The sequence below is a fragment of the Nuphar pumila genome, chromosome 5 (assembly GCF_984573655.1).
Source record: "Nuphar pumila chromosome 5, dmNupPumi1.hap1.1, whole genome shotgun sequence".
Classification (NCBI taxonomy): domain Eukaryota; kingdom Viridiplantae; phylum Streptophyta; class Magnoliopsida; order Nymphaeales; family Nymphaeaceae; genus Nuphar; species Nuphar pumila.
In genome coordinates this window covers 126,449,897-126,475,349 of record NC_143253.1, presented here as the reverse complement: position 1 = coordinate 126,475,349, position 25,453 = coordinate 126,449,897, and the positions used below count along the sequence as shown (strand labels likewise).

The 25,453-nt window shown below is 35.7% G+C and overlaps 1 protein-coding gene across 1 annotated transcript in view; it reads right to left on the bottom strand.

Annotated features, from left to right (window-relative positions):
- Nucleotides 1-24,899, bottom strand: part of LOC149838594 (callose synthase 5-like) — a 123,210-nt gene extending 98,311 nt beyond the window's left edge. Inside the window, exons 1-15 of the mRNA XM_090008277.1 lie at nucleotides 24,710-24,899; nucleotides 24,474-24,574; nucleotides 17,981-18,102; nucleotides 17,788-17,884; nucleotides 17,497-17,607; nucleotides 17,216-17,341; nucleotides 17,008-17,100; nucleotides 15,025-15,116; nucleotides 11,242-11,368; nucleotides 10,995-11,132; nucleotides 10,841-10,917; nucleotides 10,669-10,747; nucleotides 10,447-10,575; nucleotides 10,245-10,359; nucleotides 2,387-2,721 (exon numbers count right to left, since the gene is read on the bottom strand). Coding sequence (XP_089864403.1) covers nucleotides 2,387-2,721; nucleotides 10,245-10,359; nucleotides 10,447-10,575; nucleotides 10,669-10,747; nucleotides 10,841-10,917; nucleotides 10,995-11,132; nucleotides 11,242-11,368; nucleotides 15,025-15,116; nucleotides 17,008-17,100; nucleotides 17,216-17,341; nucleotides 17,497-17,607; nucleotides 17,788-17,884; nucleotides 17,981-18,102; nucleotides 24,474-24,574; nucleotides 24,710-24,899 — 1,932 coding nt within the window. The remainder of the gene's footprint in view (nucleotides 1-2,386; nucleotides 2,722-10,244; nucleotides 10,360-10,446; nucleotides 10,576-10,668; nucleotides 10,748-10,840; nucleotides 10,918-10,994; nucleotides 11,133-11,241; nucleotides 11,369-15,024; nucleotides 15,117-17,007; nucleotides 17,101-17,215; nucleotides 17,342-17,496; nucleotides 17,608-17,787; nucleotides 17,885-17,980; nucleotides 18,103-24,473; nucleotides 24,575-24,709) is intronic.
- Between the last annotated feature and the right edge of the window lie 554 nt (nucleotides 24,900-25,453).

Genomic DNA, 25,453 nt, shown 5'->3' with positions numbered 1-25,453 from the left:
AGAGAGGTACAAAGCCAGGTTGGTGGCTAAGGGGTACAGTTAGTGGTTTGTAATTGACTTCGCGAAATTTTTTGCTCCTGTGGCTCTTATGACCACTATGCATACTCTTCTAGCAGTGACAACCATACAATAATGAGACCTTTGGCAGTTAGATGTCAAGAATGCATTCTTGAATGGGGACTTACAAGAAGTGGATATATAATTACCACAAGGATACTTAGATCCAGAAAATAGAGTGCGTAGACGAGCAAAGTCATCATGATCCTTGTTTGTTTGTATCTTCCTCTGCTCTTGGAAAATGTATATTGCTTCTTTATGTAGATTATATGGTTCTAACTGGAAATGACATAAAGAAGTCTGAAGAAACTGACCAATATGTTTGAGATGAAAGATTTAGTGTTTGAAGTACTTTCTTGGACTTGAGATAGCCTACTCTTCAAGGGGGCTGTATTTTTCCCAAGATAAGTATGCTACAAATTTAGTTGTGAAAGCAAGATTGGCAAATGACTTGAAACAAGTAAATTCTCCCATGGAGGCAAATTTGAAAATGAGAGCTACTAATGGTGTTGAGCTAGAGGATCCTGTGATATACAAACAATTAGTTGAGAGCCTTATATATTTGACTATATCTAGACTAGATATAACACATGCCGTCTATATAGTAAGTCAATTTATGTGTGCTTTCCGATTAGTTCACTTGGCAGCAATAATTAGGATCATCAGGTATGTCAGAGACTTTATGAACTATGATATGTTTTTCTCGTTTTCGTCGGGCAAAGAGTTGAGAGCTTTCTATGATGCTGATTTTGGAGGCTTTACTAGGGATCATCTTTCTACTACAAGATTTTGTGTATTTTTTCTTGTATATTTCTTGGAAGCTCCTTGATCTCATAGAAGAGCAAAAAACAACAAAGGGTGTCCTTGTTTCCTGCAGAAGTAGAGTACAAAACGATGGCTCAAGTTGTGGCTAAGGTTATTTAGGTTCAATGGCTATTAAGGGAATTGAGAATTCCATGTGAAAAGAAAACTCAGCTATATTGTGACAATATGAGTGCTATTCATATTGCAAAGAATCCAAAGTTTCATGAGTGCACTAAGCACATTGAAATAGATTGCCATTATACAAGGAGAGCTTATAAAGATGGAATTGTAGCTTGAGAGCATGTCACCTCAAAGAATCAAATTGCAGATGTGTTTACAAAAAGTCATTCTCTTTTGAATTTCAGTTCTTTCCTTTTCAAACTTGGAATGATTCCTTTAAATCCTTTCTAGTTTGAAGGGGAGTATTGAAAGTATATGTAATATGGAGTAGCATAGTATTATGTAAAGTAATCTTGTATTAGTTAGTTTGTACATACCCCATTAACAAGGGGGCATACTAATCATTTTTCTCTCTTTTACCTTTTCGTTGTACCAAAGGGGGGTCGACCCTCTAAGTGAGTAAGGTTCCTCACTTACGACATCAATAGAGAAACTCGTTTCTCCCTCCTTTGTTGTCTCTCCTCTAACCCTAACCTCTTTCCACTTCTTCCTCACATTTTCTAACACATTGAAGCATTATAATTGATACCAATGACTACATGTTAAGTAAATGTCAAAACCTCCAAGGAAACGAAAACCTGCACTAGGGGGCAGAGAAATGTGGTTATGCCTAGTCCTCTTACAACCATAATCAATGATTCTTCTCCCAAATTGGGCCCTGGCATCAACACTAAGGCTGTAAACATCGATAGTCCGACAGATTTTCTTGCAGATATCGACTTTCCTACAGCTCTTAGAAAGAGCAAGACTGTACCTCGTATCTTACATGCCACTTGTGTCTTATCAGTCTACATCCAAAGCCTTTAAATATTTTGTGACTAATTCTGAATCAACTATTATTTTGTCATGGTGTGGGTATTTTTCTCATAAAACCCCAAATGTTGTGTATGCAAAAGAAATTGAATGTTACATAACCCTTACACCAATTTCCTTCATCTTCTCTTTGTTTTCTCCTCCCTACTGCATCTTCTTTTATTCTTTCTTTCCTTCATTACTTCAGGTAAACAAGATGTAGAAACAAGGATTTAAGAAAGAATACAACAAAGGATCTGACCCTCTCAATTAACTTATGAGAAAAAAAAAACAGATTTAGGATCTTATGAAAAGATGTAACGGCATTAACTATTCCTTCTCAGCAACCCCACAAGTTAATAAAAGTGGCCTCACACCAAATAGGTTTTAGTTCAATCCTCTTTTTTCTTCACTTAGTGCTGAAAAATCTATCAATTCACACATCAATAATCATATTATATACCAAATACAAATTATTTTGAGCCATGATATGTGACATATGTGTGTGCTCATTCAGGTTCATGCATATGCACATCAGTGCAAAGAGAGATACCTGTGACCACCACAAGAGAAACCTTATGATGTGCCAATCAGAGTTCTCTATCCACCGTCTGAGCATAGGATTTACGAAAAAAACTCCTGCCAATAGATTCGGAAGCAAGTATATTATCACAGCCAAAAAATATAAGGGTGGCATATCCTTTGTTTCACTAAGCCACATCTGCAAATCTTTTATAAAAAATGGAGAATTTTTCAGTGAATGAATGTAGCAAAGGGGTAGGATAATGGCCCATGCTAGACCAACAAGAATCTTTAGCACATTTCTCAGAACAGTAGTAAATTGCTGCCGATGGTAGCCAGGGAAGTTCAGGATAAAATCCAAAACACCTACAAAATAAAGAAAAAGAAAAGGTCAGAGTGACGTGATATCAGACAAGGAGGAAAGGTGAAGAACATACTAAGTTATTATAGCATACAAAAGTGATTAATTTCATGCAGGTTGGTTTTGTTGGTGTGGAGTTGAGTTGCATCGATATCCATTTAAGACAAGAAGTACACAGGAATGGGTGTTGGATATCCAACCTAGCAGCTTATAGCCCTCTTTGTTGCAAACTATTCATGAGAGAGAGAGAGAGAGAGTCGTGTGGATTCCAATGCACTCCATGATGATCTCAAAGACTCAAAACATTATACATTTAAACAACAAACTTGAGAATTAAAAGACACATATCAAAATGTAAATGAATAATTTTATTCATAATGGACATTAAAAGAAATACAAAATAAAATTACATTCAAGCCTCATTAAAATGCACTCAAAAAATAATACGCAACCTTAATACTACCCATCACTCTCTCACCCTTAAACATTCACACACACCCTTCCTTTATAGAGGAGAAGGAGATAAAGAAGTAAAGGAAGCCAAGGAGAAGCCTCCCAACGACTAGAATTTCTAGCCGTTGGGACTAAGTCCCCAATATATGTATACATATTGTATGTATATAAAAATATATATATGTATACATGTGAACGTATATGTATATGCAATACTATATACATATATAGGTATGTATATACAGAATGATACATTTAATCTTAAACCCCCCCTCAAACTTACAGTGACTCAATGTAAGTTTGAAAATACAAATAAGCAAACCATTACATAAAATATCATTTGTCTTCATTAATTTCTTTCATTCATTGCTTCCTTAAGGAGGTGCCCTATCATATGCTCCAATACACAAAGGATTTTCACTATCATCAATTCTTGATATTCTCGAAATCTCTTTAGATTCAATCATAGAACATGTAAATAGCGCAAAACAAGAACAATCTAACAAGAAATAACTATATATATTGCATATATTATGGAGAGAGGATGGTCAAGCACACAAACATAAGATGAGTACAAAATAAGTCAATTTAACTACAAACATGATAGTCATTGACAAACTCGTCCATAATAGAATAATATTAAGAGAGATGCAAACAATGAAAATTATGCAAATACATATTTATTACAAAAGACATTAATGTATAACAATCATAGATTTTCATACTATAAAGGAATAACTTAATAACAAATCATCTTTACACAACAGAAGATATAAATAAGCATGGATCAATTAGAGGCAATATTTAAACTAATTAATGCATATATGAATGAACCATGCAATAATTTAGAACCAATAAAGAAGTCACATATAGACCAAAAATAAATAAATAAACTTTCAAGGACACATGCTTGAAAATAAGCAAAAATAAAGGAATCACAATGAGAATTCACACAAATACAATAGAAGTGCCCAGGCACTCAAGAGCAATCAAATGTACACAATAGCCACTATGGGCATACACATACGAGCTTTTACTAATGAAATGTTTAAAAAAACATGTATTAAAATATGCAGAATTTACAAAAAACAAAGTGCAAAAACATATACAAGTACATGAAGATACAAACGCCTAATATAAGCACAAAAGTGCATAAGTACAAGTCCACTATGGGACAACACAAAGAGCCAACAAAGAGTAACATAAACAGGAAAAAAACATATATTATTTAATGAGTATATGCTTGAAAAAGCATATACTTATACAAATTATGCAAGACAATTAACCATGCAACTAAAGCATAATGTAAAATGCATAAGAGTATTTCAACAACCATTTCTCATGAGAGAAAATGAGTTTAGACAAATTATGAATAGATTTAAAAAATCGCATACATCATAATGAATGAATATTGCAAATTAAAACATTGGTTTAACCACCACAAGCAATCACCTCCTAGGCTTTCAAACTTCAAATATCAAGTGTATCAACGACTAGAACAAGCGTATAATCAACATGCTACTAAAGGGCCAAAGGCACACACGAAGGTGTGTATAAACATCTTTTATCTACATATAATGACACTTAAAAACAAGTGTATCAACAAATAGAATAAGAGTATAATGCCAACAAATCACACACGAAGGTGTGAATAAACTTTTCTTGTTTACATATAATAACACTCTAAAAACAAGTATATCAGCAACTTGATCAAGAGTATAATGCCAACAATGGGCTAAAATCACATGTGAAGGTGTGAATAAATATCTCTTGTCTACATATAATGACACTAAAAAAACAAGTGTATCAGTGACTATATCAAGATTATAATATCAATGTCAACAAAGGGCTCAAAACACACACGAAGGTGTGAACAAACATCTCTTGTCTATATATAATGACACTTAGATAAGAGGCATAAAAAGGAGAAGACACCCGAGGTAAAAAGGCTTGTAATGAAAACAAACTAATGTCATCAATAAAAATGTCAATTTTAACCATATTTCAAAACACCATGGTTTTAAAAATTGATAGCCATCAGATATACACATAATTATAAACATCCATAATAAAGACAATGACAAAAGACAAATGAATGATTCAACACACTCACAATCAGAGATCACATAACTGTCAGTTAGAGCCAAACTACAAGTTGACAATCTAAAATGACATAAAACGAGGTGCACACAACTCACCCCAACAAATATCTCTGATTCAATAATAACAAGGCCAAGAAAAAATAAAGTTTCAAATCAAATTCTAATAACGATAGATGAAAATTTTGAATGAATATAGTGCAATCATATGCACAAGTGTTAATTGATGCAATTATATGGAATACAAGAGCATGTTTCTCAAGAAGCTCACTTCACAAGCAAGAAACCACATGGTCCTTTCATGCTTTCAAAACATTATTAGAAGCTCACTCCCGCCCCACCAAAATGTGAGATCCAACTTTTACTTATGTTGGAAATGCAACTTTCAATGTTAGATAAATTTTTTTTTAATGTTAAAACCTACATGTGATGGGCATTTTGGAGTAAAAGCTTAAAGATTACATTTCTACTTCCTACTTGCTTTGATTACCACTCCTCACTTCCTCTTATACTTCCTAAATGATTCATGCTTTACTCGGTCAATTAAACACTCATGTATTTTTTTTTTACTTGGTGAAACCACCCCTGAATCATAGACCTAGACGTGCTCACCCTGCCTGACATACTTACGGTCGCTGTCGTGGCAGAGTAAAACTCCAAGGGCTTACCCCTCGCCCCAGGGAGTCACCATGCTTCGGCTTGCGCAAGGGGCGATGCTCATGGGATTTGAACCAGGTTCTCAGACCCACCTCTTTTTGTTAGATACATATTGAATATGAACCAAATCCTGCTTGTGAACCTAGATTTAAATCCAAACAACTTCAGATGATATAAACTCACATCTAGATGCAGTCAGATGCTCAACCAAGTACCACCGGGTTCCTACTGCCTCAAACTCACATAATCTGGCCCGATAGAACATTCCTGGGGTTCGATCAAAATAAAATCCACTTATAGTCCCACTTCTTCCAATCCTTATGCACATGCGGATGTAATAAGATTTGGAGTTTTCAAAGCAAACCACATGCAACTATGTGAACCAAAGCATCCAAACAAAATGAACCTAAGGTTTCTTTACCTCATATGAAACCCATGAAGCTATGTCACAGGGATTCGGCTAGCAAGGTGCCGCACCCGCGTCGACGCGACTCGACGCGGGTGCGTGTGCGGGTGCGGCACCGGGTGCGGTCAACCCTATCCTGGGTGTGTTGACCACACCCAGGATCATTTTGGTCCATTCTTGTTTTGGATTTATTTTTTTAAAAAAAGAATTGCCCAAATGGGCTGCGAATTTTTTTTTTTTAAAAGTAATGCTGACAACAGCTGTCTGTCAGCTGCTGACAGCAGCAGCAACTGTCAGAACAGCTGCAGCAGTCTGCTGACAGCAGCTGTCTATCAGTTGCTGACCCCCTTTTATATATATATATATATATATATATATATATATATATATATATATATATATATATATATATATATACATTTTTTTCCCTGCCGCACCCCCGCACCCGGGTTTTTTGGAAGTGCCGAATCCCCGCACCCGCACCCACACCCGCGCCCGCACCTGCACCCGCACCCGCACCCGCACCCATGTGACATAGCCATGAAGCTATGACAATTTTCATAATCTTGAATAAGTAAATGACGAGTCAGGTTTAATATAAGCACTTTTCATAGAGGTGGTGGAATTATGAAGTTTAAGAATCCCCCAAAAGATCATAAATTCACTAATAAAAACCAAGTGCACTAAGCAAATCTTATACAAAAGATTAATAAATCTCACTAAAGAGACAAAAACAGATATGACTTAAGAAGTTAGAGCTAAATCATGAGTCTATTATGAAGCAATTGAAGACAATCAAATGGAGATTCCTAAAGAGCTATATAGATCCACATATATCCACATATATTTGATCACACTAAACAAGAGATTTTTCTCATAATGTATTTTTTTAATAAGCATGATGTAGAATATCAATATTTTATACAATAACAAGTCAAGTTTATGCCTTTTAATAATTAAGGCATATAAAAAAGAAAATCTTAATCCAACACGTGTCATTTGAAAATAATCTTTACTTAATAGAGCAATATTGCTCAAATATATATGAAATAACACATTAAAAAAGGCCTCATTAAAAATAGATCACGATAAAAGATTATGCTTGATCACATCATAAACAATTTCAAAGATAGTCCATACATATGTCAAGAAATATAAATTTCAGTATTTTTTCAAAACACATAATATTATAAGAAGCCACATATTTAACTGAGTGGATAACTACAAATGTGTTCCCTAAGGAACACATTCACAATACCCACAAAGGGAACTAAAAGAAGCGTTCTAAAAAAACACAATCACAAATCCCACAAGAGGATATACAATAAAGCATAATACAAAAATAAATATTTTTGATTAAATGAAATGAATGTGTAAAGGCATATGCAAAATATAATTTTACACTATACACATCCATAGTCTAAGACATATCAAAACACCATAATTTTTCATATACCTCATAAAAAATATTTATTTTAACATAATTTCTTTTAAAACTTACCATACATATAAAAGACAAGAAGCCAAAGATACATACCAAAATGCGAAATCTTTGAATTAATTTCATTTACTAATACGAATCCTTTTCAAGACCAATGCCTTGCTCTGATACCATGTCACGAAATGGTGCAAATTCCAATGCACTCTATGATGATCTCCAAGACTCAAAACATTATACATTTAAACAACAAACTTAAGAATTAAAAGATACATATTAAAATGTAAATGAATAATTTTATTCATAATGGACATTAAAAGAAATACAAAATAAAATTACATTCAAGCCTTACTACAATGCAATCAAAAAATAATACACAACCCTAATACTACCCATCACTCTCTCACGCTTACACATTCACACACACCCTTTATTTATAGAGAAGAAGAAGAGAAAGAAGTAAAGGAAAGGAAGCCAAGGAAAAGCCTCCCAACTGCTAGAATTCTATCCGTTGGGAGCTAGTCAATTGACTAGGTCCCAACTTGTTTTACTTAGTCCCCAATATATATATATACATATTGTACGTATATAGAAATATATATATGTATACATGTGAACGTATACGTATATGCAATACTATATACATATGTATATATACAAATAAATAATATACATTTATATGTATGTATATATGTATATATATACAAAATGATACATTTAATCTTAACAATCAGACAAGGAGGAAAGGTGAAGAGCATATACTAAGTTATTATAACATACAAAAGTGAGTAATTGCTCGCAGGTTGGTTTTGTTGGTGTGGGGTTGAGTTGCATCTATATCCATTTAAGACAAGAAGTACACGGGAATGGGTGTTGGATATCCAACCTAGCTGTTTTATAGCCCTATTTGTTGCAAACTATTCATGAGAGAGAGAGAGAGTCGCACTATACCATGTCCAAGTATCTCCAGCATGAAAATATCATGATGTTATCATGAGATTTCTACAAAATGATCTTAAAAGGTATTCTGCTGAAACATTTGCAACTCCCAATATATCATAACATTATTGCCAAAAATCTCACCTTATACAAACTTTTCCAGTTTCCTTGATTTTTATTTTTTATAATCTTTTGATTTTTCTACCTTTTCTTTAATTGTTATGGAGACACAGATTGGAGGAACGATAATGAGTAGGGTATTTCTGATTCCCTTCTTTCCAGCTTCAACATTCTTCAAAACCACGAGATCTTGAAACAAAATTGTTTTCAAGTCCTCCCAAGAATTACTTCACTGATAAATTGCTGACACTGATATTGATGATAGCAATTAATAAGTACATAGTACATACACATGCATACTTGCACACATACATGCATGCAACACATTTGTATCCAGACATGCATTTATGTCTGTATGCATGTTCACATTTCTTAATTCTGAAACCAACCCACACAGACTCAAGAAAAAGAAAGAAAAAAGAAAAAGAAATGGAAAATAATACCTTGGCCAACCATACATGTTAGCAGCAAGACCAAGGGCACCATAGTTAATTTATTTGTACATCTTTTTATATTTTATCTCTCCAGTACATTTATATATAGTTAGATCAGTGCACATTGCTTTGTTGGAGCCAAGAATTTACCTTCCATGAGAAATTCTTTATAGTTCCCTGCCCCCTCTCTAGGAGTATAAATTCTATGGCTGAAATCTTTATTTAAAGAAAAAAAGGAAATCCTGCCTTTGCTGGCACCTTATCATTGTCCAGGAACCTTCTTTCTAATGAAACTTATTCCTTTTTCAAAAGCTATTAAACAAATGAAAAGCGGTGCTTTAACACTGAAAGGTAAAAGTCGAAGTACTAAATTCCTTTGATGGCCACCAAAGGGATATTCCTGCTAAAATACCTCTGGCCAAGCCACGAAAAGCACATGAATGGATGAGGCACCTTTGCATTTTTTCTTAGGGTTAAAGCGGGAAACATAACTCAATTTCTTGAATAGATTTATACACCAGTAGAAGACTGAGAATTTCCCCAAGCTTCACTTGACTGTGCCAACCTTCACATAGTCAAAGAAGACAATAAAAAAGGGAAATTAGCTACAAGAAACTCCAAGCACAAATTTGCATAATTTCCCTGAGGATTCCAGCCTGCATTGCTCCATACACATGAATGTGAAGATTACTTAGAGATAGATACAGCATGGTAAAATTTCCAACTGATACCCAAAACATCAAGATATGAAAATCTAAGAATCTATTGTTCCTCTATTATTCATTAAGCAAAGAGGCTTGGCTCTTCAAATGTTGCATATGAAGAATGACATCAAGCAAAATATGTAAAATGCTTTATTTGAATGACCAGTTAGCATAATGGCAAGTTGAATATCAAAATAATGTGGAAACAATAAAAAAAAATATTATTGTAATTTTAGCCAAAAAATGGCATCATCCGACAAAAAAAAAGTTACTTGTACCTTGAAGTAGGCGCAAGATGGCAGCGGTGATAAAAATACTTGATAGAGAATACAAAGGATCTTTCTGAAGAATATCCATTGGTGAATAGCCATTCCAAGCAATGATAAGCATGGCCTGTAAAGAATAGGGATTCATTAAATGAAGCATTTGATTCTGATAAAACATCATTCTGTGGTCATATTTCGCATGCTCAGATGATACCTGCAATGCTAGTAAATAGAATGTCCACATACGATCAAAACTTCGGAAGATATTCCAAAATGTCCTGCTTTCTACAAAATTTGATTTGCCTGTGCTTCCTTTAAATCTTTTATGACATTGTTGTCCCGCCTAAATTATGAAGAGCCTTAAGCGAATGATAAACATGTAAGTTGATCTATGTAATTTTATTCTTCAATATGCTTAGTAGATTACCTGCGAGACAGGCCTTGTTTCACGTGTTGATTTAAAAAAATCACCGTCATCACTCATGGGCCAACCCAAAGAGAAACAATCTGCTGACCTACAAAACCGAGAAAAAAATGCTAATACCATATGAATTATACCATGAATAAGAGTAATCAGCAAATTCACAAACAAGAGGTTCATGACCAACCAAAAATATTCATTCAAGTCATCATAGTTACACCAAGCTGAATGAGGTGCTTTTCCATTCCGGCTTTTATTGGCCTCCTGGAAAAGCATGAAAATCAATAAATTAGCTTAGTCTATTAAAACATGAAAGAAGTAGTAGTTACCCATGGCCATACCATTTCAATTACACGGTACAATGGTGTTATGACCTTTCTTAAAAAAGATTCATCATCTCCACCGTAAGAAGATTTGATGTTCTCCCCAGTCACAACGCTAATATTTCGTCCCAACAAACCATGGAGTTCGTATGCCATCTATATACATGTGAAATGCTGCTAAGAAATATATTTTGAAAATGGAAATTGCAGAGGGGACAAATGACACCAACAAGTCTAGAGAGAAGCAAATAATATCAGTACTCACGTTGTGAAAAATGTAGCATAGACACTCTGGCATAAAACGAACATTTGCTGCTTCTCCCCATATCAGAAGATACAGACCCATATATATTATCTTTCTCTGTTGTACTTCTTGTTGGGGTTGAGGAAATCTAGGTATACACCACTATATTAGCACTAAATCATATAGCAAAATATCCACTAAAAATTGTGATATGATAAATTACATAGCTAATCTCTAGCAAAAATTGTGATACATGATAAAATACATAGCTAATATCTATCAAACTTTGTCATCCAGAGTATTAATGTATGCTAGGTTATATATATATATATATATATATATATATATATATATAGTAATGTGTTCCTTAGGCCCCTTCAAAAATTGTAATTTTAAGTATTTTTTCTCACATCTAACACTATAGATGTGATCTATAGGTTTTGTTTACTGGAAACCAGCTTTTAGATCTCCATAATCTGACATGTATACAGGTGTTTTTGGTGATCCAAAATCAATGGCTATGAAGTTACCAGTTTTTTCCCAGCTCATAAAAACATGTTTTTTCATCGAAAAAACATGATCCAAGAGTCGATTCCCACTAAATAGAGCATGCTAAACACATCTAACGGTTCAGATCTATCATAAAATACTTAAAAACTATGGGGCAAAATGGGGCAGAACGAGAAATGGGGCCTAATATGTTTAGTTCTCTCTCTCTCTCTCTCTCTCTCTCTCTCTCTCTATATATATATATATATATATATATATATATATATATATATATATATAGGGGTTCTTTCCCCTTGTAAGACCATGCATTCTTTGTGCATTGTTCAGCCATTAATAAAATAATATTTTTTATATTGAGTGCTTTCTTTGGAGTGTTGCTATTATGCCCTTAGTGGCCCTTGTGCGCGTAACCTTTGGTGGTTGATTTGGACATTGATTATGCTCGTGCTATTGGTGCTTGTAGATCTACACTTTTGGGTGTTCTGTCCATTACATGGTATTAGAGTCATCAGCTCTTGATCCTTGAAATTGAAGATCTTAAGTGGCTCAAGTGAAGAGGTTGTGGTTTGTGTGCTCCAAGTGTTCGTGATTCAAGAGTTATTTTTTCTTTTGTTTATCTCTCTCCCTCTCTTCTATCTCTTTATCTCCATTATGGATGACAAAGAAACCATCACTATTGTACCTGTCAAGCTTAATGAAACAAACTTTGTAATGTGGTCTACAATCATGAAGCATCACATATGGGGAAAACGACTATGTGATTTGGTAGATGGTACCGATGTTAAGCCAAAGCTTATTCTTATCAAAACAAACAATGGTAAGAGTGTTGAGCTTTTAGGAGAGGATAAAACCAAGACAATAGCGGAGTATGAGAGAAAGTACAAAGAATGGAGGATTGGGCATTCAAAAATAATGCCATGGCTTATTAACCATGTTGCAATGTAAGTCACCGTTTCTTCTTTTCACACCCCGTTTTGTCTCCTTGCCTCTTAGATTCCAATTTGTTGGGAACATGTTATCACAACTAATGAAATCTCTCTAACATGTTCTCGAAGGAGTATCATCATCAACCAAAGCCGTTGTTTCTTCTTTTTCGGATTTTGGTATATCTCCTTGGCTCTTAGATTCTGGTGCATCTTTTCATATAACCCCATATTATGACATCTTATCTAAATGTCAACCAAACTCAAATGTGTCTAAGGTTTTTACTGCCGATGGTACCTCTCTTGAAATTAAAGGCGTAGGTCATTTTGAGATTTTTTTTGAAATAAAAAAAAATTAAAGTTAGATATATTCCAAATTTGAATTTAAATCTTTTATCCGTTTTTCAAATTTCCAATCATGGGTGTAATATCTCCTTTTTATCAAATGGTTGTTAGGTGTAGGATCGCTAGTAAGGAAAGCTGATTGAGGAAGGCTATAGGAAAAAAAGGCTTATACTATATGGATTTTATATAAATGCCTAAGGATACTCTTTGTTGTAAAGTTAAAAAAATGTATGTAAATTTGTGGCACAAAATATTAGGACATCTTACTATTTTAAAGTGATCTTATTTTTATAGTGCTCTAACACTTGAGTAGTGTAACATAGAGGACGGCCGTAAAACCAAGCAGACACAGGTATGTAACAATTCCCAAACTTATTGGCTTCAATGAAAATGTCGGACAACTTGGAAGTATTGTAGATAACCCATTATTACAAATAGCAAGAAAGAAGTTATGCTTATGGTGGAGTTTGATCTAAATATATGCAAAATCCTGTTTTTGTCCTGTATAAGTTTGGAAGGTCAACAAAGGTGCCATGCACATGATAGTTCCTATTTGTTGTGCTTTGTGAAAATGCATAGGGGCACAGTTGTCATGTATAAATCTGTAATTATCAGAAGTGTCGATATTTTTGTCCCTTACCTTACTCTTCTCATTGTTACTCAAATAGAGGGCATTCTTATGTATAATTTTGACATATTAAATGAGATTAACTCAATCAGTGCAAATAGACATTGCTCTTCTCTCCTTTCTTCTTACCTGTATATATTTGCATTTTAGAAGTACAGACTCCAAATGAGAGCAACAACATCTGATATTGCTAAACTGGGAACTCTGCTGCCATGACCATAATAGTCCTAAAATGGGCAAAGGCCGAGCATTTATGTGCAACTAAGGACTAGGGAACTGGAATGCTGCATTTGGGTAGATGAATGCCATTTACTCACAAATGATTGGCTGAGGCATGACAAAAGAAGCAACATGCTAGCTGCTAGTAAAAGAACCAAACAATAATGGGCTTATGTATAACAGATGAACAGTGTCATCATTTAAAATGCTAAGGTTTCTCCTGTTCCTGCTAATATTTAGAAACCAAATTGAAGCATCCACAAAGCTGAGTGGTAGTTCATGAGTTCACGAAGCAGAGTGGTATGCCTATCAGGGAAAGACAACACTAATACCTAGTGAAGCAGATCATGAAGAGCACATACCAGATATAGACCTGATTACTAAAACAAGTATATGCACACTTTTTTCCATAAGGAGTCTAGCCACACTTTTGCTACTTCAGTATTTAAAGAACTGAACTTTTAGTTATGCAAAGAGGGAAAACTACTTAATTTAATCCATTTTTTTATTTTGCAGATGCAATCCAATTCAGACCACTTTTATGCTTCAATGCAATTTAAGTTTTACAACATTGGTGCTCATGAGTTTGATGTATCTATAATCTTCCAATTCTAGCAAATTACAATACATTCTTGGACTCACATACACAAAAACATATATGCAAGTATTTGTGCATGTATATATGTATGTATGCATGTGCATGCAAAAAATATCCGTACCCAGTGCAGTCCCATATTCTTGGGTGTCGGGGATGGATAGATTGGAGACAGTCCTAAGCTTCCATCTTTTACAAGAAGTGGCCGCTCTCAGGACTCAAACCAATGATTGTGTCCCCTTGTCACAGGGTCACTCTAACATACACTCATGTTGTGTCCCTTTGTATACCATTCTTAATGGAGAATGTGTCCCATGTCATTTTAGTCCATGTCCTTATGACATAGTTCCTCACTGACAGCCTGATCCCTTTATTATTGCACTAAGCAATGACCCTCATGCATGTGCATTTATACACAAGCAAAAGCATGCACATACATGTGCATGTGCACATGTTCTCTAGATATGGAATTCTCCAAACCTTAGAGACCTTACATGCAAGAGTAGCCATCACCAAGGAATTAAAGTTGTGGGTCATGCAGAATCAATAAATGTAGTTTTTTAACAAAACTTTATCACTCTCACCGTAAACTATGCTTGCGCCCCAAAAACTTGCACCATGTTTTGTAATTTTTAAACAGCTTGTCCATAACTGCATCTACAGCCCGTTCATCCAGCTGTGAACAATAAATGAAAAAACAGGAAAGGATGAAATTCAATGAGCAAAAAAAGAAACGATAGTGTGATGTGTCACAGAAAACCACGAAAGATCCACTATCAAACTGAGCAATAAGAATATACATGAGGCTCACAAGGATCAATTTCTATGAAACATATACATTACCAACACAAATGGAGCTGAGACTCCATGTGGAAAAAATACATGTGAAACATTAAAGATTGAATATAAAACAACTAGACTATATGTGCATTTCAAGACTGTCGAACAGACAAAATAAGTTCTTCAAAGAGTTTAGTCTCTGAAAAGTACAATTCATTAACCATATCTGCCGTGTGTTGCCAAACTGCCTCATGAAGCATTCAACAAGAGAAATGAAATAACATCCTCGAAAATGCACAGTAAAAGGTGAACATAAGCAAAATCAGTCATGCTTCTGCTTTTGACTAAATACAGCACAGAAACAATCCAGTGAAGGCATGAAAAGAATATGTTCTACAGCTAATTATCAACGACATTAAGGGAAAACTTCAGCACAAGCATTTGTAAGAAGTTTCAACCATGAAACTCATGTCTCATCTGTTATAATGTTAAAGGCAATACAAAAATTAAAAAATGATTCTTTTGATAACTATGATGGTGCCAGTGAGACCCAGAGAAGAAGAGTTTTTCCAATAAAGAATCAATACTATATATAAAAAAAATTAAAAACATAGCAACAAATAATAAAGAGAAATATAGTGCACGTGAAAAATAAAATTAGAAAACAATTGGAGCTATAATATTAATTGGACACATCATACTTATGTGCTTGGCTACAATAAGATGTATCATGAGAAAGCCTAGAAATGTTTTTTTACATTTTGCATATAGAGAGCATGTCAGCCTAATGAAAAATGAAGAATTTATACATTTTCACTGTTTACAAGAAAAACATAAGAATGGACCATGGTAAGCTATACCATTAATTATCTAGTGACTTTCAGTTTTAAATGGTACACAGGTAGATCCACCGACACATGCCCATATGAGGGTCATTAAAACAAAAACAAAAATCAAGTGTACCTAGAAGGAATGGCTAAACAGGATATTAAAGTAGTTTACATGTACAAGTCATCTACCAAACTCTGCATGGTTTTACAATAAGCAGGTGATGATGAAACTGATAAGGTAGCACTGAAACAGCTCATTAACATTGAAACAATTTCCACGAAGAGAATAAATTGATTTAAAAATAGATGGAATCAGGGACCTCAAAGATATTTGGAAGCGCATAGTGGATCTCCTGTAACTGGTGCATCCATGTAACTCTTTCAAATTATCCCCTTACTCGATTACATCCTTTGTTAGCATTTTCTTATTCCTAGTGTCTATCATCTACATGTTTTTTGCTATAGGATTCAATGACAAATTTAGAATATATAGCAGATTATAAAGTATACTTTTTAAAATAGTGCCCACTATACTGTTTGCGGATATTAGTCAACTCCACCAATATCTGCAATAGGTCTCAGAATAAAGGACCACATTCACATAACAACAATTCTAACAAAGAGAGGAGTAATTCCTAAGGAATAAAAATATAGTTGAACTTGTCATTTTATTCCTTGATGGAAAACTAACAGAAGCAACTTACCACTTCTTTCAAAAGGAAAAAAAGATGCAACCCACATATGATATGATTAAATACTAAGGGAACTTCATATGTGATCAGTAAATTTTCTCTTGCCATGGGTGTGGCTTGATTATACAACATGAAAAAAGAGTATGAAACAGAAAGTTAAGAGCATGATTGTAAGACTGATCATTATCTTATGGCATTCAATGTTGTACAGGTCCTTGACCAACTAAAACCAAGTGCAGGTAAGGATACATACAACATCATGTACCTTATTAAGAGGCTCAGGTTTAGGTACCAATCTGATATGAACATTAGCTAGCAACAAAATCAGATGTTCCCTCTGGTTTCTGACATTGTCTCTCTACAAAAGCAAACAAACATATGCCAATCAATAGAAAATAGCATCACCTTAAACAAGAAGAAAAAAGAATGAATTGGTATTATTTTCTAGAATAGGTCTAAAACTCTAAACTAACCTGAAATCCAAACATAGCCTTGAGCCAATCAAGAATGTCAAAGTCTGATTTTTGCCTGTGTTGCTCAAACGAAGTGGGCCAGTTCAAGCCATGAGTGTTCCGCAAAGCAGCAACTGCAGCTTTTATCTGTATGTACATGCAAAAGTTTATAGATATAATGATTTTTTAATTAAATAAGCTTTCTGTGTGATAGAATGAAAAGGTTGGTACAAGTTGTTGAGAAATTTTTTTTTCAGACAATAATATTAAATTGCAGAAACAAAAATAATACACCTGCATACCTCTTCAAGTTGCATAATAGACTGTGAAGCACCAGCAGCATCAAGTGGAAGAATGTTGTATGGTGTATATATTTCTTTTTTTTCTTGAACATCTTTAGCAGCTGCAATGATCTGATCAAGGCAAGACAACAAAGTCTTCTCAGAAAAATATCAGAAACAATAAACTGACATACAAACTGAACAATGCTATAGGTAATCACAATAAAAATCTGAAAAAAGCTAAAAAACAGTCATATACAACAGATTGCAAATCAGCAGTTCTTATACCAGTACTGAAACCAAAGATCCTACCTCTGGAGCAACTTCTTCAACTTTTTCGGTTTTATTAACAGCACAAAGAACTTCAAAAAGCACGCCAGCTGTTTGATAAGCTTTACCAAGTTGGATTCTATCATGAGGAATTATATCAAAAAATGTCAACCATTTGAGATATAACATGAGAGAAACTAAGAAAATAAAATATAACAAGAAAAAATGGCCCCACCTATCGGCCTGCTCTCCTTTGTCCAAAGCTCTAACATAATGTTGATAGTATTGCTGATAAAAGCTCTCAATTTCTCGTGCATCACTTTTTTTCAGCCTAGCTGCAAGACTTGGTGCATTATCCTGCACAATGACAAGTTATCAACACCTTTGAACTTGCAGAGACACAACGATCATGAACACATATGACTCGGAATAATTCCTTAAGATCACAATGCAAGATTTTGTTGGACCATCCACCCACAAGAAAGTTTAGTTACTATCCTCAAATTGAAGAGGACTATATAAGAACAACAGTGTATATTTATCGCAGAAAAGAACGAGTGTACATGACTTGGAAAGGATAAGCAAGTGAACAAGCATGTTTCGCAGGGTTGATGAATTGGATGTGAAGAACGTCTTTTGGCAGTTTATCAATAGCTAGTTGTGTGCAACGAAAGTGTATGACACGCTATTAGTGTACAAGGGGCCGATTGCTCTCGTATCCATCCTCATCCAATAGAAAAAATTTACTTCCATTCCAAACTAAAGATGTATGCAATAATAAAAACTTACAGAGCTGTTTTCTCTGTCCATGCATGGAATATTAAGAGTGTATTTGAAGATACAAACATAAACCAGTAACCATTATAATTTGCTTATAACGCATCGGATTTCTATGGAAATCTTTCTATTCAAAGCAACCATAAGGCACTAGCATCGAAATTTTTCTGGATGAAAGCATTAAAATAATTTGTTGCATAGTGGCAAATAATGATGCACTACAGCATTGTAATCTCAAATGCAATGGCAAGCAATTAAGCTCTAAGATGGAGAGGATGAAACAAAAATTCCAGCGTCTTCCTATTTTCATATCGCATGACAGAGCATGAGGGTGCAGCAGACGTGCGAAAGTGTGCAAACTGCTGTATTTTGTTTTTACGTCCAACAAAATGCAATAAACATCCAAGAATTAGGAGAAAAAAACACGAAAACTGCGAGAGGATTCTGACATCCGAGAATATGGGACTGCACAGCTAATCATGTGCAACTTATGATTGTTGGGAGCCAAACGTACAAATTAACTATTCTGAGGAGCTGTAGAGGCTGTAGTGACTACAACGTTAAGATATGCTCTTGAAATTACAACTAGCAAGAAATCGTGTAATCATTGTTCATTTTAAATAGTCGGCATCTCCTTCTCGTTCCTCAAGCAAAGACAACCATCAATTCTTTATATGCTGGTGCTGCTTCTATTGATGAGCCAAATTGGAAACTATTTTGGATGTGTTACTGATATAGCCATCTTATCAAACAACTGAAGAATCAACCTGCAATTCTCCAACTGTTTGTGGTCTCTTGGGAACCTTTGCCTGCTTCACTTGAGAGGGTTGGGGGGTGTTCTACTATCTGCCTTCTTTAAAGTGCCTAAGATGGTCACGCTTATAAGAGGAAAAGCAAGTCCCCTACAGGCTACAGGGACCGTATAGTGTCCTGTTTACCCAGTGTCCTTCAAAATGCAAGCGCTAAGCGGACCTCCCTAAGCCATGTTTTTACGGGCAATTGCAAACCCACAAGGAGGCTTGCCCCGTTTGGCGTCAAAGTGGATCCTTAGTAGTTCTAGGGGTGTAACCGGGTCGGGTTTTGTCAGATTCATTTTTAGATCAAGTTTAAAATCAATATAGATTGGGTTTGAGTTAGGACCCGTTTGGGTGTTGAGTCCAAGACATGTTTGGGTTTAGGTGGTCCGTGGACATTTGGATCGTGTATCAGAATGGGTCAGGTATGTAACAGTTTTGAGTATATACCGGATTGGAGTTCAGGTGTAAATTACATAGAACCGTTAGGGTTGAATATAAAAAATTGGTTCATGTCTAATCGATTTTAGATCTATATTTTTCATACTTAGATTTTAGACTTGACCCAGACCCATGGGTCTATAAAAATCAGGTCGAATCATGCCCAATGGGTTTGGTTCAAGCATACCTGACCCAGTTACAACCCCAGTTTACACAGAACATGTCTCGACATCATGGTAGTGTGTAAGCTTTTTATAGGGACGCGAGTATCAGTGGACGCCCGAAACAGTGAACTGAGAGTTGGCAACCTTTACTGAGGTTTTTTTCACCGCTAAAAGGGGCTTCCCAGTTTTTATATAAGAACAACGTTGATATGGTAATGATACGGTGCTCTGTGAGCGCCTACTTCCACCTATTAGAGATCCAACGGCTGTGATGCATGCATAAATATAGCTGCTCCTATTTAAATATGCATGCAGTACATTAAACGACACTCTCTCATCCTTTCTCATCCAACTGCTTTAAAAGTTATCTTTTTCTCATCCTTTTTCATTTTCCCATGGAACTATCTTAAATGACACTCTCTCACACAAATAGATAGTGGATATTGGACATGGACGATGGCATGTGCTTACGTGCCATCATTATGTCTTCTGGTTTTCTATTAAAAAAAAGTTAGTTTCCAACTCTCTCTCTCTACTGTTGGACTAGAGTTCCACTTATTTTATTTTTTATATTCCCTTTTTAAATTACAGATCAAAAACCTGTCCCAAAGGATATGATGGAGTATTGTCACAATTCCTATTTGTTAAAAAATGCGCAAAGGCATGTAAATCATTTACATTACATCATTAAAGAGATTTGGAAGCAGGTGCTACTTAACATAAGAGTAAGACGTTCTAAGTGCCTTTTAGGAGAGAGAGAGAGTAAGACGTTGTAAGTGCCTTTTAGGAGAGAGAGAGAGAGATTTATGCGTATTAGCAAATCAGTTAAATGGCATTTTTTATTTTTTGCTTACTAATACAGATCAAGCCATAACATAAATTTCTCGTTTTAGGGAATGAATTATTATAATGAACCATGACAAACACATACATGTTGCAATCACTCAGCTATGCTTGGGATGGATTTCATAGCTTGGATATAAGAGTTGCAGATTCGTGTTTAAATTTGGTCAAACTACTGCCATGATAGTTGTTTGGAAGAATGGTATTGAGATGGTAGTTTATAAAAGTGGAATGGAGGTGAGTTAAAATTATTGGCCCATTGTTGGGCCAGCCTCGATGACTTCAAGATTTAAAGGACTATATATATATATATATATATATATATATATATATATATATATTAACTATTTTGCAGTAGGTAATGAATGGCCCATACCCATACCCAAATGGTTCTGTTGGCCTCGGTCCACCGTATCATCCATTCATAGTGACAAAAGTTAAAAACGGCAAAATATCGGCAGTCAAGAAATCAGGAGATTTTGAAATTTTTCATAAATCATGATTTTTTTTGGCAAAATCTCAGCAATAAAAAATAAATTAAAAATATAAAAAAACATTGTATATAATAAAATATAAATGAAATATATTTAAAAATAAAAATCTCGGAGGTTTTTAGGGTAAATATCTGTTAAAAATGTAAATCTCACCATATTTGTCATGCTTTGAAAATCTTGCAAGAAATTATCGTTTTAATTAAACTTTCAAGCAATTTTTCATGATATTATTGCGAGATTTTTATTAATCTTGTGATATTTGCCGCAGAGCATCCACTATCCATGTTCATGTTCAATATCCACCCCGGTATCTATTTGTGAGATAGAGAGAGTACCATTTAAAGTAGTAGCATGGGAAAGGATGAGAAAGAGAGAATTTTAAGGCAGCTGCATGAGAAAGGATGAGAGAGTGTCATTTAAGAGGGAGTAGGAGCACCATATCATTACTAATCATGATATAGTAAGACATTTTTTTTTACTAAAAAAGCTGGTGGGGGTACACTTTTGTTCACATATCTAGCCACTAAATGTTAGATGTAACCTGGTACTCTAAGATTCGATTTTTGGAATGTTTAAAACTTAATGGCACACAATTCATGAAAATAGAGATAGTTTCAAAATAGACTAAGGCATCATGTTAGAATTAGAATGAACTTTATATATATATATATATATATATATATATATATATATATATATATATAATCCAAAGGTCAGGTTTGCTTTTACATAATCGTGTAGATGAAGTGTGTCCCACCATAAGTCATCGTGGCTCAGTAACATAAAGGCACTAAAGTTCGACACCTAAGTTTTACCTGATCTACCCCAAGGGGGCTTGGCATAGTGGGGTGAGGCCTTGGGCACTAAATGGGTGGTCAAGGTTGGATTCTCATAGGTGCGCGTCTGCTTAGACCCGGGGGACAGGGGTCCTAAGCCTTGAAGTTTTATACCACCAGCACAATGACCGTAGGTACAGCAGGATAAGCCGCACAACCATGTCTTCATGCTGGATCCGGTTTCCTAGGGTTATGAATGAAAAAAAGATTGTACCTTACCTGTTCTAACTAAAATATTGTTCAATGCCAACCATCTGCTCACCTAACTAGGGCTGTGGGGGTGCATGGCATCAGGCCTGAGCCACCTTTTTGGTGTCCAGTTTGACCTGAACTGGGCTTAGGCTTGTTCCACTGATAGAGTACAGATTGGTTCCAGTTGAATGCTAGTGGCCTATGATCCAGCCGATCTAGACCGGCCAAGGCTAGTGTTTTGGCCCTTGGCTTGATCAGGACTGACCTAGATCCCGACAATGGGGCCAGATTAGTTGTCCAGCCTACTCCTAACCAGGTCAAGACCAACTTAATTATAACCGGGCCAATACACCAAATTCAATACTCTTGCATTGTTGGATTGAAGAGGTTTAGATTTGAACCTTACAAGGTACTCGGCCCAATCACTAGATGCCATGCATCGAGTAGGTGGGGAAGGTGGGAAGGGTTCCGATGCGTGGCATCCACTGATTGTATGAATACCTTTGCAACGTACTGGGTCAATCACTGGATCTGCTCCCATATAGAACCCAACTACTTAATTGGTTGTAAACTTTCCAATTCCAATCACTTGTTGCAGCTAAACAAATAATAAATATAAAAAAGAAATATTATATATTATTGATATATTCCCGTTGTTGCACAAGCGTGTTCATAACTACACCCAAAGACGCCAAAAGATAATATATTTGACTTGAATTCTTAAATTCGTAAATATTATAAACCCATAAGCAAGGGTATAAGGTGCAAAAAATGGAAAGTTAATTTCTTATTTGACATTTAATTAAAAATTTATATGGGCATTCACAAAAAGTTTTCATAAAAAAGTCCTACTTACCAGACACATTATAATTTTTTCAAAATTTAATGAGTTACTATTTATATGTACTCTCTCTCTTCACGTTTTCTCTCCCCTTCTTATTCTTAATGACCACAAAATGACAAAATGAAAGAACATCTCTCGCTCTCTATTTTAATAGCCATAAAATGAGGAAACTATATATAGAAGCATAAAGTTTGCCACTCCTTGCATGGATTTGGCCATGAATCTCTCTCATTGGCCATAAAAAAATATTTATGCATGGATTTGAACATTCTTATGCATAACTGTCAAGGCCGTTGGTTAGTTAGCAACATCCAAAGAGAAATCTCCTCCAACCATGGGTACATAGAAAGGTACGTTCGCAAGATGAGAAATGCATGTTACGTGTATGATTGTTTTTGCACGCATAATAATCCACTAATTTGCCCTCAAAGATCATCCTTGGTGGGCCTATTCTTCTCCTGTCGTGTTGAGAAATTTTATGCTCAATGCTCCAATCTGTTAATCCTTTTACATGTTCTAGTTGTGATTGGGTGTATGGATGATGCACGGACCCTCTTCAATTTGCATCACACAAGCAATGTGAGGGAGTTACTTGTGAATTATTCATTATTCTTTATGTTTAATGGAGATACATAAACTACTTTATAATGTTTTAAAATTATCAAATATGTTTATGATTCTCATTATTTTTGTTTTAATCTTGATAAATATATTTGATGTAAACCATTTTTTACCATTTGAACTATCTTATAAAGCCCGACCATATGGGCGGGTCCCATTATCTAGGTTTGAAACCCATAGGTGTCGTCCCTTGCTACAAGGCCGAAGCAGGGTTTACTCAACGGAGGCCAGGTCAATGTGCTGTTGGTGATTAGGGGAGTGGGGTTCCCTTGGATTATCCAAAATGGCGTCGATATTTTGGTCCAGCTGATTAGACGAATTTTGGTTTTAATTGGGTCATCCGATCAAAACGGATGCTTTGTTCGAAGATGCATAAGGTCGTCACTAACAATTTGTACATGGATCCTTCACATCCTAAAGTCAAGTCGCTAAGAATTTGGTGTCAATCCAGCACTTCCCTGTCGTAGTGAGTTCTCGTTAAGCTATATGTGATGTGACACTGCTCTTCCCTCAATAGAAAGTCTGGAGGCTTCAACTTTTAGTAGGATCCCTCTCACTCCACTACTTGTCTACCAAGAAATAAGAACGAAGAAGGTGGATGTTTGGCGCTTTCGATGCCCCAGAATCCATTTAGATCCAAATTATTTTTGCCTTTACTGAATCAAGAAACAAAAGAAAAAGCGTTCTACGTTCCATAGGAGAGTGAAAGAAAAAGAACGTACCCTTTCCAAGCGCTGAAGCAGAGCGGTCTTGAACTGACGAACGCCTCGCCCGGTCGAGGTAGGGTCCAACCGATGCGCCTTCTCAAACGCATAGAATCGACCTTCCACGACCGTCAACCCAAAAGCAAATCACAAAATGACGATCGACAAAACTCGATATTGCCGAACTCTCACGCATCTAACGATGCTACAAGTGAATAAGAGAAGGGTAGCATGGTAATTTAGTGAGAGCTTACAGAGATAGGCGACTCTGGGGCGCTCGGGCTCGATCTCGGTGGCGACGCGGAGGATGGGCGAGATGCTGCCGAGGGAGGAGGGGACCACCTCGTTGTCGAACACCTCCAGGGAGTAGGTCGTCGTTGCCGCGCTCCTCGACGGCCGACGCATCAGCGTCTGCGGGCCTACGCTCGGCTCGTAGCTGGACATCCTCTCTAAACCCTAACCCACGCTCCCCCCCTCTGCTCCCCTTCCTTCACCCCCTCTTCTCTCTTTCACGAATCTGCAACGAAACAAACAATGCCGATTTACGAACAAGAAGAATATCATGAACTTGAGAAATCCCCGGTAGAACGAAAAATCTTGAATTTCTACACCCCATTCGCTATGTTTTGAACCCGATTTTGATTATTGAAAGATCGACGACGTTAGAAAACGTGTTTGCTCCAGAAAAAAATGGAAAATGTTCCTGGATCAACTTGAAATCTGGTGTGAGAAACAGAAATATCTTGAAATTCAGAATGGGCTTGAACGGATATCTTGAAATTTATGATCAGATTGTGCAAGAATGAGATAGATCATGGTTACCTGACGGTATAGATGTTAGGACCATCTCAGATCGTTTGAGAAGCATGTGGTTACGGATCTCGGGCTCGCTCTTCCACTACCTTCTTGCCGCTTGAGCGCCCTCGCCTGCAATTTTTCTAACAATTCAACGTGGAGAAAAAGAGATTTCCTTTTCGTTCTTTTACAAAAAATGAATG